Source organism: Teleopsis dalmanni, chromosome 1 (genome assembly GCF_002237135.1).
Source record: "Teleopsis dalmanni isolate 2A chromosome 1, ASM223713v2, whole genome shotgun sequence".
Classification (NCBI taxonomy): Eukaryota; Metazoa; Arthropoda; class Insecta; order Diptera; family Diopsidae; genus Teleopsis; species Teleopsis dalmanni.
In genome coordinates, this window is record NC_051846.1 from 207,910,062 (window position 1) to 207,924,317 (window position 14,256).

Consider the following 14,256-nt stretch of genomic DNA (forward strand, 5'->3'; position numbering starts at 1 on the left):
AAAAACCGCAGAAAAGAAATTCCTTATGTTAAATTGCCCATATAAATATTTGTTGCCAAACTTTATTTCATACGTTATAATAGCATTAGTAGTAAGCAATACAAACTAACTATAAGGATAATTATAAAATGAAATGTAAATAATTTAATTAAAATTTTTGAGTAATAAAACTGTAGAAGATTGATAAAATATATAAAAATATATATAAAAATTTATATAAATTTTTTTGCCGCTTCTCATTTTAAAATTTGTATTGTCTATATAGTGGTATTGTTATTATGTCTTCTTGTAAGAGCAAATACGAAAAATATTGTTTTGTTATAATTAATATTTATTGAAATATTATTTATTTTTATAAGTAAATATATTTTTTAGATAAATTAAACAGTTTAAGTTTTATATTTTAATTTATAATGTTGGAATTGTTTTTTTTTCTTCTTAAAGTGTTTATAATTTATATTAGCATTTTAAATTAAATTTTTTAAACTACTTTGTATACACACATGCACAGTTAAAAGAAAGATATATTTTTATTTATATGTCTTTATGTATATGACTACAGTCTTCCCTGAAATATTTACTGATACTTGTTCTTTTTTATTTTAGTTTCATTTTAAATGTATTATTAAGTTTACTATATTGTGATTAAAATTTAGTAATTAAATGATAAGTTTATTAAATAATAAGTTAATTAAATATTACTATAATTATATTTTATTTTATATGATTATTTTTTGTTTCGTTTTAGCAAACAATTTATTCATTAGCATTCTATTTTCTTATTACAAAATTTTAATTTTTTTATCTTATTTTTTAGTTAGAATTATTTATATTAGCTGTAATATTTTCAGGGATATTATATTAATGTTAAATATTTGGAAGAAAGAAGTTATTTATTTAAACATTTAACTACCACGTATATAAATATTGCATTTTATTACATTTTTTATGTATACTACTAATTAAAATATAAATATATTTTAACAAACACACATAAAATACATTTAGAAATTGTAAATTTTTTAAAAAATTTTCAACCTTTGCAACATTTATTGAATATGTATATATATATTTTATATATATTTGTATGTATAGCTTCACATTTGTGAAATATGCAGTAACTGCATATGTAAATCAATTTACTGTATTTTATAATTATGTTATTATTAAAAAATAATATTTAATTGAAAACTGGTGTCAAATAATTCTTCCTATTAGTATTGGTTTTAGCTTAAGAATTATTATTAGATTAAAATCCTATATATATTTATAATAGATATACTTATTTTTGTTTTCAATTAGCATAACGCATTATCGCACATTTCCCTTTGTTTTGGTGTTTGATTTTCCTTTTATCAGTTTTTTTTTATTCATTTTACATATTCTAATGCCATTCTATGACTTTCTAATGAAGAATATTTACTTTCACTTTGTTTTTATAATATTTTAATTAAGATAGTTTTATAAATATTAATACATATAATGATAATGATACCTGATACTTTGAAACCTAAATCGAAACCGAAATGAGAAGGTAGATAAATATAAGTAAAACAAAAAAAATTTATATTATGCTTATAGAGGTTATAAGTAATTTTATTTAGGGTTGAATGAATTAAATTTTTTTTGGATTAGGGCGAGGTCCTAAGAAGTTTTGATGCTCTTACATTAGATAGCCAATTGCTATACATTTGAAAACTAACTATCTAACAAAGAATTTTACTCAAGCATTATTATAATTTTGACACTTCGCATATCATATTTTGTATGCATTCAATGCAATATGAAAGTACTGAAATCATAGGGAAAGAATGTCTTATTTTTTATTTTGAATAACTGTTATATATAAAAATATTTTATATGTAAATTTACTTTCAATATAGGAGTGGTATTCACTCGAGTAGTTTTCAGTCGAATGGTATCTCGAGTAACGAGTTCGGTAACCGAGTAAAATAATAGAAATATTAACCATCTCGATTAACGAGTTTAAAAAGCCAGTAATAGAGTAATACTATAAGGTACCAACAACAGAATAGATACATTTGAAACATGTTTTGTTGCTCTAACTTTGTAATGTTAACATTTTACTCGATTATCGAGTTTGTTGCTCGAGATCGTGAACACCCCTACTGAGACTATTGAGTTAATTGGTTATCGAGTTTGTTACTCGTAATAGTGAAAACTATTATTGTTTAATATTTTCAACAAATAAAATACATTATTTTTAATTTTTTTCACTTCATATTAAACCCATGGAGCCTTTTGGGTGTTTATATGAGTTAATAATTAATATATTTTTATATGTATAATATTTGAGAACAATACTTTAAAGAAATTTAGGATGAATGTATAGTATTTATTATAAATAAATACCTATTAAGTTAACGTTAATTGGTATAGATGCTAATTCTTGTATATATTTTAGTTTAAATTATTTCAATGCCGAAAAAGTAAAGTTACGGTGTCCTGCTGCTAACTCATATTTTTTCAATTATCAGATAGATTTTAGGACATCAATAAAGCACATATATCAAGTTAAATACTTCTCTATAACGCAGTAGATTGATTTCGTGTTATAAGAAAACGCGTTATAGGGGTATTCCTGTGTACCCCGTATACACACGTGCAAAGGTACGCGAAGCTAATTATAAACTGTGGAAATCCTCGCGTTATATGGGGGAATGCCCATGTTATAAAGGGGATTGAAATCACATAATATGAAAACTCGTTATAAGAGTATCATGTTATAGGGGGGGTTACTATACTCGTATACGGAAATATTTTTTTTTTTTCAAAACAAAAATAAAAGTAAACAATCCCTCTTTTTTCTTATATTTATCTGTATTTTGTTTGAACTTTGATTATAATAGAAGTATATCAAGAGTACAGTAATCGCCCCAATAACGCGGTAGATTGGTTCCGTGTTACAGGAAAACCCGTTATAGGTGTATTCCCGTATACCTATACGGAGGAATGTCCGTGTTGTACGGAGGTCTAAAATCGCGTTATAAGGGTACTGCGTTATAGAGGGGATTACTGTATATAAATTGTTATACTGAATTATGCGTTAATTACTTCTTTTGTTAAATTTGGAAAACCTAAGCAATATTTCTACTAAACATTTAAAAAAAAAATAGTGTTTCAAATGAGTTAATAACCTTAAGGCCTGCGTTTAAGGTACAAACCCCATTTTTATATTTTAGTAAAATTACATTAGCAAAGTTTTTAACAGTTTTTAACAATGTTAAAGGCTAGAGTGCGCTGGGACGTAGATGCCTTCGCAGGGTCATTTTGAAATACTGCGGATTCCGCAGCAGGACACAATAGCTCTCAGGCTTCCGCTCATTTTTATAAGTTAATTTAAATGTTTGCGTGAAAGTTCAAGCAACAAACAAACCCTTTTTTAAAGTTTGTTTTGAGAGTAATTAAAAAACTTTGAAGTATGTAAACTTTTGTATTAATTGGTTTTTTTTTTAAATAATATATTAAATTAAAAATAAATTATAGTAGAAGGTTAAGAAGCATGTATATTGCGTTTGTAGCACAAGCGGCTTACGAATTTTGGTATTTGATTAAATTTGCTTTTGGTCTTAGTCTATGTAAAGAAGGATTAAGAGCTGCATAATTAATATTGAGATTTAGTTAGTACGGAGAAAATGTTGCATTTGGATTTGCATTTAATACGAGCAGGTATTTTGTGCATTTGTTTCAGTTAAGTTTTAATTTGATTTTAAATTCATTTAGGATATGACGCAGGAATTGCGTTTGCCACCCAGGCTGCGCTCCTGTATTCGCTGTAGATGTTGCAATTGAGCGGGTGTGGGTGCATGCGATGAGGCGTGTGCACCAGATGGATGCGGGTGATGATGGGTTGGTGTGCCTGGTGTACCCATTTGCTGTGGCAATGATTGACGACGCCGCCTTAACGCTGGACTCAAATTGTACGTGATTTTTGCTTGCGATAATAGCTCTTTAAACACCTAGAAAATTGGCAACAGTAAATAAGGGAATCACTTCTATTTTACATGCATTCATTAGTACCTGTGTAATATTTTCGTTTCTTGCTGCTGACGCCTCCACAAAACCATTTTCCCAATCTACTGTAACAACAGATTCTGTGGTGGCATATTCAACCTGTAAAAGTTAAAAGTTATATGAATGTTAATAACATCGAAACATTTATGCAATGTTATTAAAAGCTCATGTTAAGCTCACTTCCTGTAAAAGTTTTCATTTTTAAGCACATTATAAATTGAAAAGGATGTAGGTTATATATGCGTAAATATATATAAACAACACTGAAGAAAGATTTATTTTTATATCTATCTATAGATTTGAGCGTATATTTTAAGTCCACAATTTTATCAGTCTAGAAAAAAACAGTAAAATTTCGTGAACGAACTTACGACGTCTAAAGAATCAAAAAGACTCTAGCTAATTGAAGAGGCTTAACCTTCTTTTTTAAATATCTATGAAATTGATCGATAAGGGATCATTTGCTAAACAAAAATTTCTACTTTTATGATCTCTCATTTTGTATGTCAGTGTAAAACAGCATATTCCAGTGCGATCATATGTGAGAATTCCGAAATTCTTTGGAAATATTCATCTTGTTTACGTATAGCAAGCTTATAGTTCCAGATTAAATGTCGTGTCAACCTTTATCTGATTGCTGTGGTAACAGCCGACCAATTTATATTGTATTTTCAAAAGAAATAAGCGGAAAATAAATACTTTTTATGTAACTGACAGGACTAGAAACTGATAATGAAGGTTGAAACGAAAACGTTTAGATTCTCGTTAGTTTCTTAGTGCTCTCTTTCTGATAGAAGTGGACTAACTTGGACGAATTGCAAGCAAATAAATTGTAACTTCTTTGTTTGTGAGATATCGTCTTCTTCATTAATATTATAGTTCGGATCGAAAAGGTAAGCACCAGTGATGGCCTCTATTTACAATATATCAATGTGGAGTTACACAGATATGACTTTTAAAATTTTTTATATCTATCTTTCTTTGTATTGTGATCTGTGAAACTTTCTTCTGTTTTTAACGGATATTTATGGCAGTCAAGTACATCTTTTAATTTAACTCTTAGATGTGTGACCATAACGTAAAGTTAAAAATATGAATATAATAATGTTCTTGTGCTTGATTTTATCAAGCAATTGGTTAAAGAATCTTCAATTTATTCAGTTCTGACATACAAATCTCAGGTGTGGGGTCTATATTAGCTTCTAATGAATCAGCTATTGTTTTAAGCTAGAAGCGTACTTCGAAAAAATAGGTATACGAGTATGACCGAAGGTTATGAGTAATAGGTCTTACCGAATCCACATAATTAAGCATTCGTTCATAGAGTTAATACAAACCCAATGTAAATATTGTTTAGGAATATAAATGAACTCACCATTGTGCTGATGAAAAATTATGAATGAGAGTGATTGTATGGACCCTATGGCCTAGGTAGGACAGCAAAAGAACAAATGTTCTTCTATGCTGAAAGAAAAACAGTTTGCAGTTTGTGTGTTTACTGTATTACATTTGTAATATTAAATAAATAAGTAAACGGAACTGATCGATAAATTCTAATTATTCTTTACTATGGAAACTTCAGTATAGTACGCTTTTTAGAATGCACCACCGTAGAAGCAATAGTAGATGCAATAGCAGAGTGCATGAAGAAGAACCTGGTACTCTATCATATCACATGTCGATAGATTTTGGAAACAATGGTTAGTATAGTTCACCTACTAGTAGTAACTTTAATGGCATTACACTGAGCAGTAATCGCCTCCAAATGTAGGTGTGTATATATAATATATTAATATACCATATATGATATACTCCTATAAGAGGTTGTGTAAAGGATTTAGTCATTTTTGTTAATGAAAGTCCTGTAGGTGTCCTTGATTTCCATAGCATTGAATTAGAATGTTAATTGATTTTAAATACAATAAAAACAATTATTCTAAATGGTCATTTCTAAATTTCAATCAACACTAAAACAGATTTCAAAAGGACATTTTGAAGTGAATTTTTCTCAATTCCAATTACGTCTTTCTCTCCTCTTCACGTTAATTTCTTTCAATAATAATCCTTAATAAAAAACATTAATTAAGTTTTTATTGATATTTCATTTTCTTTGTGATTTTTAAACATCAATTTGAGTATTTAAATTGAATCCTTTTCTTTTGATGAAGGTCTACAACGGGTGGGTCATGATTCTTTGTCAGAGGTGATTAGATGATTGAAATAAATTTCTATTAAAAACAACATTTTTTAATTATTTGCAAAAATTAAAAGATTCGAAATTGACAAATGGTAAATTAATTTAAAAATGAAATCATGCTTAGAGGATTGTGGAGAGAGCGATGGGTTAAGTGGTGCAATTTGTTGAAAGGTGCGGGAACCATTTTAAAAATTTTGCGACGTCTTTATTATTTCATAATAAAACCAAGAAGAAAAGGAATTTATACAAAAGAATAATAATAAAGATATAAAGACGAAATAGTATTAAATTGTTGGGTGTTGGCCCTTTCTTGCGAAAGTTGCTGATGCTGCAAACTGCCTAAAGGTTTCCAGGTTTGCGTTTGAGCACTTTTTTTTCTATCTTCACTTCTTTCTTGAACATACGCATAAGTAATCAACCTTAAATGGGTGGGGTCTGGGTCGCTACATACTTTTTTCCAAATGAACAAACATAAGCGAAAAAGGCATTAATGTGTACAAAAGTGCGAAAGTGAACCAAAACGTCTTACGCACTTGACTTGTGCTGAATCGTTGACAAGTGGGTGAACGAGCAGGAGCTGAGGCTGAAGATTTCGAATTAAGAAGTGCGTTGATGTGCCATCTTTTTGTGGCATGAATTTGATTCTCCTCGCTAGTGCTGAGTGAGGATAAATTGACAAAAAAAAACTGAAATAAATTTTTTTTTACTGAAATATAAAATTTGCATTTTTATTATATTACAGAGCTTGACAAAGTCAATAATCTCATGCACAAAGCAATTCGTTTAAAAATTGAGTATTACACAGAAAAATGTTCGAAATGCGAAAACAGTTGTCAGGAACCTAGATTTTATCCATTTCTAAGCAGAAAAAAAAAATCAAAACGAAACTAAATTAACAACGAATTATGTTTAAATCACTGAACAGCACTGACAGTATCTGTTGAAGGCACGACAGAAAGTACGGAAAGGCATACGTACTTCTATAATTTTGCATAATGTAAACATTGGTGACTTCTGCAGCGAGAAATTCGATTTTGTACGTTGTCATTTTGGTTGATAAGAAATACGACTTACAGAGATTCTCGACAGAACACATTTTTGGAAAGAAATAATTAAATATTATAAGCACTCACCTCTCTTGTTTCACTATCCTCCGTTACCAAATCAATTTTGTTGCCCACAACCACTATCGGTACGGCCGTAGTTCCTTTTGTCTCATGTATTTGATCCCGTATCATACGCACTTCTTCGAAAGTGGCTGCATCGGTAACGTCATAGACTAAGATGAATGCATCAGCAGATGAGATGGAGAGTGCTCGCATTGCTGGAAACTGAAATAAATAAAAAAATATTGATTGAATCAAAATCCTCCGTATTTGTTTAAATTAAATTTACATATTTTTATTATTTTTACAAGTATTTCATATGCATTTGCATTTTAAGTTCCATGAAATGTGTTCCATAGAACTCAGAAAATACCCTCGGCACATTTATTTATAAAACTTTGCAGGATAATTGAATTCAATATAAAAATGTTTATGTTTACATTTTATATTGAAGCAGAGATGAGATACAAATGGGACACTCATACTTCCCTAGAAATTCTACAAATAATATAAATTTTGATTTACACGGAATTTATATAGAAATATTGAATTTCTTGGAAAGCGAAATGAATCACCTTGCATTTATATACGTAGTTAATGTGTAGTGCGTTATTGTTCTGATATTACAAAACGAATACAATATGAATAATAGTAACGATATAAAGATAAAAATATAAAGTTAATTGAAAAAGCAAGCATATTCAATCAATATTTTCAATTAACTATTTCATGTGTGGCTTAAAGTGAGTTCCTTTTTCTTCAGAATTTGAAAATAATATAGTCATAAGTTCATTCGTTCGACATACAAGAACGTATTATTTTGGATAGAAATAGGAATAAACGGAGTACTAGCTTCCAACGGAGTAGAGCACTGCGACCATGATTGATTCTTTGTGCTGCAACAGACCCTAACCGAACAGAAGACACACCGCCTACCAGAATGTCGGAGTACTAGCTTCCAACGGAGTGGAGCACTGCGACCATGATTGATTCTTTGTGATGCAACAGACCCTAACCGAACAGAAGACATACCGCCTACCAGAATGTCGGCCGTTGAGGACTTCATAATATCAGAAGGATTATTTTGGATAAGTATTAGCTTTATTTTTCTTCAACTTTAATACGAACATTTCAACGCCTTTATAATATTTGTAAATCGACCATAATAGCCCTTATATAAGCGATCATGTTTCATTAGAACCGAAGCGCTGCTATCGAATTATTCGTTTAAAGTTTGTAATAAATAATAGCTATTATTAGACTAATTCAAGAATAGTTAGAGTAAGATTTATATTATTAGATGATTGGTATCATCGATTTGTGAGAAGCATTGTTTCTTCTTTTTTATTTGGGAGAGTTTTTAGGGCACTAATAACACTGAATCTCTTATATACACATAAGAGACTCAATCTCTGGAATGTGAATAATAAAAAATCTAATTATTATTTTCGATTGCTTTGGGTCTATTATTATGTATATACGAGTATAGGGTATCGAATTGAACTGCAATTTTCTAGAACACTATATTTTTTAACCTAAATTTCAGTTCTGCATAAGCAGCTAAAATAAATGTTGAAAAATTTTTTAATTTATTTCAAATATTCGACATCATCGACTTTTGCGCGAACTATAGATCATCAGATTCTTTATCCATTCACAAAGAATGCCTTTTTCCATTCACATCAATATATAGGTATTTATTAGTAGTGACTAATAAATAAATGGTTCGAAAAATTCTCAAACTGTCAACTCATTTTGCATCCACAGTATTCGTGGAGGCCACTGTGCCACTCTGTTTATCACTTAACAGACAACTTAACTCGTTGCCAAGTTATCATGGCACTATTTCGACCAAATTCACAGTTCCGGTTAAAGTCGTAATTAACTCAAGGCTAAGTCATCAACTTTGCTGAATTAATTAATACTTAAATCAATTTTGATAATTAAGTTACAACTCTGTAATCGACCCTTAATGTTTTGTTACACTTTCCGTTAATTGATGATAATTATTCACAATATAGCTACACAATTGTACTATTGTGAATAATGAGTTAAGTTTCAACTTTATATTATACAAATTACAATTCAATCGTTATATTTTTGTATGAAATCAAAATTCAATTTTAATTGGATTTTATAATGAAGCGAGGGAACGAGAATGGAACAAAACTTCAACAAAAATTACAATCAGCTTTGCTGTGTGAATAGGTTATTAATTTTGTATACTCCAGTTGTTTTCGACAACCGCCATACTGTTTTGCAACACTGGCAATTGTTGATTCGATAATTTATGCGATCATTGGTTGTTTGAACTTCAATGAAAACTTATAAATTTTTAGTTAAGTCGATTTAAATGATTAACATATTAGTTCAAGCAATTATTAGTATTAGGAATATATGTATGAATATGTGAATAATTAGGTTTTTTTACTTTAATTGATTTGGAATTATGTAAACTTAATTATTCTAAATCAATATAGAAGCACTTTGGAACTGGAAAGTCCTAAGCATTTGTTTTTCACACTTGCGATTAATAATTCATAATAAGAAAATTTGCTAATTAATGAGTGTTTGCTTCAGCTAATTAATATTTGCTTCCTTATAATTAAAATTAACTTCCCTCCACTCCACAATTTGAGTAGATTTGCAAACCAATTACTGATTGCAAATTCAATTGAAGAGAATTTTCCATTAAGTTTTATTCAAAATTAAATTCACAAAATCATTCAAATTGAATGAAAGAGTTAATAAAGACGAAATGTGGGTGGCAAAGTCAATAAGTGAACTTCAACCTAATATTTTAAGCTAAATAGAGATTTCAATTTTGTGTCAACATTTTCATTGTAAATGTTTTGATACGAATTAAGCCAAAGCTCCGCAAAGGAAAATCGGTCCTGGCATGGGGGAAATGAATCAAAAAGTATGCGAAACGATGAAAAAATAGTTTGCGCTCGGCTTCGGTTTGGTTGGTTACATGAAACCACCATTCAAAATCCATAAATCCAATTCGTAAACTTAACTGAACTGAACTGAACTGAGCTGTAGCGAGGTGAAGTGGAGCGAACCGAACACCAAACTGAAACAAAAGTCACAATCAGGAAAAGTGGAGCAGTTTTTCCTTTTTTGTGCCGTTGAGAAATCAGGCACTTTTGCATAAAGGAAGCAAAATATTCAACATACATTGAATCTGAATCTGAAGCAGGCAACTATTATATATGGTTAGAGCATATTTACAGTTATTTGCAAGTGTGGAAGGTTTGTCTGTGTACTCTTCGACACAAGGCCGGAAACCGCACTAGCATCAGTAGTTTTATGTCTGTGCTCCTTTTTCCGCTTTCGCATACACGTTTATTAGCATTAAACGTATAAATTTTGGTATTGTTAAGAGCGCTCCGGCGCTCGTATATAGAAATAGGTCATTAGGGGAAAGCGATATACCGCAAGTGTGCAAAAAATATTCACTTATTTATCCTCTGTTATTTGTTTACTCTACTCTATTACGTTTTCATTTCCAGTTCACTTTTGTACATTTCCATTTTTATCTTTTCAGTTGCATGACATTTGACTTCATAGTTTTGGATACTACGTCCAAGCATCACTGCCACTTCACTATAGTTAACTAGTCAGTTTAGTAGGATACGTTATCATTGTTTTTTTTTGTGCACTGGTTTTTATTGAAGAGATTTTCGGAAGTCAGAGTTCTATTAAAAAAAAGAGTATATGTTCTATGGTGAAAGTTTAATAGATTTTCATTGAATTCATTGCGAATTGAAGATTCAGTCGAAGTGTATTAAGCTTCATTATTGATCAAATAGTTCACTACAAAATTATTTGCTTATAAAGTTTTTTCTGAAAGCTAGTGGTAATATCAATTTATCACTATATCAAAATTGGTTTGAAATATTTTTTTAAATGGAGTTTCTTGTCATTTCTCGTGCGAAACTGATGTTAGTACCGGGTTTTAGAACAAAATAACTCTTTATTGCTTCAAATTTAATATATAAACCTAAGAATTAATCAATAGAAGTTATGATAGCAATTGATTAAAGGAATATAAAAATTAAAACTGATTAAGATATGGTTTCAACTAGGTACGCTCATAAAAATATGTAAAGAATAGTAGTAAAGAATATATGAAAACTAACATCTCGTAAGGTTGATCCAACCAGTGGCGGAGCTAGACCAACTCTGGACTTCGGCGACATTAGAATTGCGAGGCCCCCTTTATAATCCAATTGTAAAAGTAAATGAGTTACATTCACTAATATGACAAAGAATGATTGAAAGTTTTATTGGTAATCAAATTAAAATAAACACAAATTAAAATAAATGAATTTTCCTACTTTTAGATTCACTCAATTTTTTTTAAATTATATCATAATTTGCGCCAGCTGCTATTTTCCTTTCAGTTTATAGAATTTCGAATGGAGATAGTCTCTCTTGGATCATCATACTTTTCTAGTACGTCTTAATCAATTTTAAATTTGAGAAGCTTCTTTCCGTCGAAGCTATACTGACTGGAACTGTGAACATAAATCTGGTTACCATATAAACATTCGGAAATATTTCGAATATGGTTAATGCCATTATTAAACCAAATTGTTCAAAATATTATTAAGTGCTTAGAATCCACAGTCGGTAACTTTTTGCGAGGCCCATGTGAGCGCGAGGCCGTCGCCTCGCCGACATCGCTGACGCCTAGCGACGCCACTGGATCCAACATAAAGCGTCGAGTAAGAATATTTCGACCTGAGATTTAGTTAAAACCTGGTTAAATCAAGGAAATTATGCTTTATTACTGAGTTTATGTCACTGCGGAATAATCAAAAGTATAATTGTAAAAACTTTGTGCCATCGCAGAACAACCGAAAGTATAATTAAAAAACAAGTTGTGGAAACAAACTGGGTAACAGTTCATGCTAAAATCTTTCTTGCTAACTTTATACAGTGTTATCAACTTATAAAAAAAATTGTGACAATATATTTTAAGTGCTTTTTTACCAATGCTAAGATCCGGATACTTTAATTAACGTATGTCATTAAGAGCTCTGGAACATCAAGAGAGCTAATCTATAGATAAAATTAAAGTTACTATTAAATAATCTGCGTTAGGAATTCAATGATTTTATAATTGGTGTCATCTTATTTAAATAATTTATCTAAGGGAATAAAACGAGTTTTTTTAGAAGTCTGCTTAATATATATGGTTGTATTCTAAATGTTTTCAGACTCAAAGCTAATTTAGTGTTATTTGAAATTTGACCAAGATGGAAATATGAATCCACCATTTCCCAATCTTCATTTTGCTATAATAATTTTTATGTTTTTTTTTATATAAAGGCAAAAATAAATTTTTTTTAAACAAAAGAATTTTGTATAAAAATGATACAAAAATAGACACTAATTAGGGTTTTTGTGCATCTAAGCCAGACAAAGGAAAACAACCGCCTATTACCCTTTTGTAATTTTTTCCAGCTGAAGTTTTGATTTACAATTGTTTTCATCAGAGATTTATACAAAAGACATAAATAGTATATAGTATAGTATATATACCATATTAGTTATTAATTTCATATTGGCGCACTGGAGGAAGAACATGTGGGGAAACTTAAAAGTTCACTATATTGATATATAAATATAGGTTATTTTTAAGATACTTTCGTCGATTGTTCTTTATAAGATTTAATAAATAAATTTCTATAAAAAATATATTTCGTCAAATGACCATTTATAGTGGAAAGTGGTTCGTAGATGCTTTAAACCCAGTAGTGAATCTAAATATTAAAAATGTAGGTAGGTAAATAGAAAAGGATGGTTAGGAGCACAAATAGTGGGTGTAGTATAGTACTTTAATACGCTTAAGTACGTATAATATGTAATTTTCAGTACGTAGAATGCTTAAGGTTCAATTTAAGTTTAATGGTTTTAACTAATCCAATCTTAACAATAAGCATAAGAACGTAGAATCAAATGAATAATGCTTAAGGATCCATTTAAGTTTAATGGTTTTAACTAAGCCAGTCTTAATAATAAGTATAAGAGAGTAGAACGAAATGAACAATGCTAAAGGATCCATTTAAGTTTAATGGTTTCACCTAATCCAGTTGTAACAAGTATTACCATAAGTATGAGAAAGTAGATTGAAATCAAGTTGTAATCTTTTAAGTTTTATTGATTGTAGGTTATACTGTGTTCACAAGAAAAATGAGAGTCTAGAATAAATGAAATTAAAAGTTTTAGACTTTCAGGCTAAAAACACTCATTTGAAATATTCATGACCATTATTCGTATGCTATGTAGAAGAAAGAGAAGAGCTTGAAGCTATTTGATTTGAATTGTGGCTGGGAGCTTGACTTTTAAATAATTAAAGTCATTCAATTTAAAAGAACTTTGTTAAATAATCCTAATGCATTTATAATGAATATACATTTGTAATAAGCCAACCTCCTCCTTATTTTTCTTGGCTGCATGCCATGCTATAAATCTTATGTTTATTTTCAGATTTTTTGTATATTTTTTTTAAAATTACAGTGAATTTTAAATTATCTTTAAAATACTAGTAAAAATATAATTCTTAGTCTAATAGTTAAGATACATTCCAGTGAACACTTTTTTATGGTACGAGTATCATTTAGTTATTCAGTTTTTTAAAATAATTAGAGTAGAAAAGTTGTTTGTTATTTAATCACGATTATTTTATTATTATTATTATTTATTGATTCAAAAAAATTCATACAGCTCTTACAAAAATTATAGAATTTCACTTAAAATCTAAATTGACAATAACATATTTGTTGTGTGTCAGATTGGCATACAAAAGAAGGTGCATAATATTAACATTATTATCTATATATAATTACGCTAACATAAAAGTTTGTTACCCCGTTTTAACTGTGTTGCCGTTGACATATATGGATA

General features: G+C 29.4%; 1 protein-coding gene across 1 annotated transcript in view; it reads right to left on the reverse strand.

The window, feature by feature from the left end:
* Positions 1 to 3,518: 3,518 nt before the first annotated feature.
* Positions 3,519 to 14,256, reverse strand: part of LOC119667151 (GTP-binding protein Di-Ras2-like) — an 11,096-nt gene continuing 358 nt past the window's right edge. The window contains exons 2-4 of the mRNA XM_038076440.1: positions 7,366 to 7,563; positions 4,042 to 4,134; positions 3,519 to 3,980 (exon numbers count right to left, since the gene is read on the reverse strand). Coding sequence (XP_037932368.1) covers positions 3,741 to 3,980; positions 4,042 to 4,134; positions 7,366 to 7,563 — 531 coding nt within the window. The 3' untranslated portion in view covers positions 3,519 to 3,740. The remainder of the gene's footprint in view (positions 3,981 to 4,041; positions 4,135 to 7,365; positions 7,564 to 14,256) is intronic.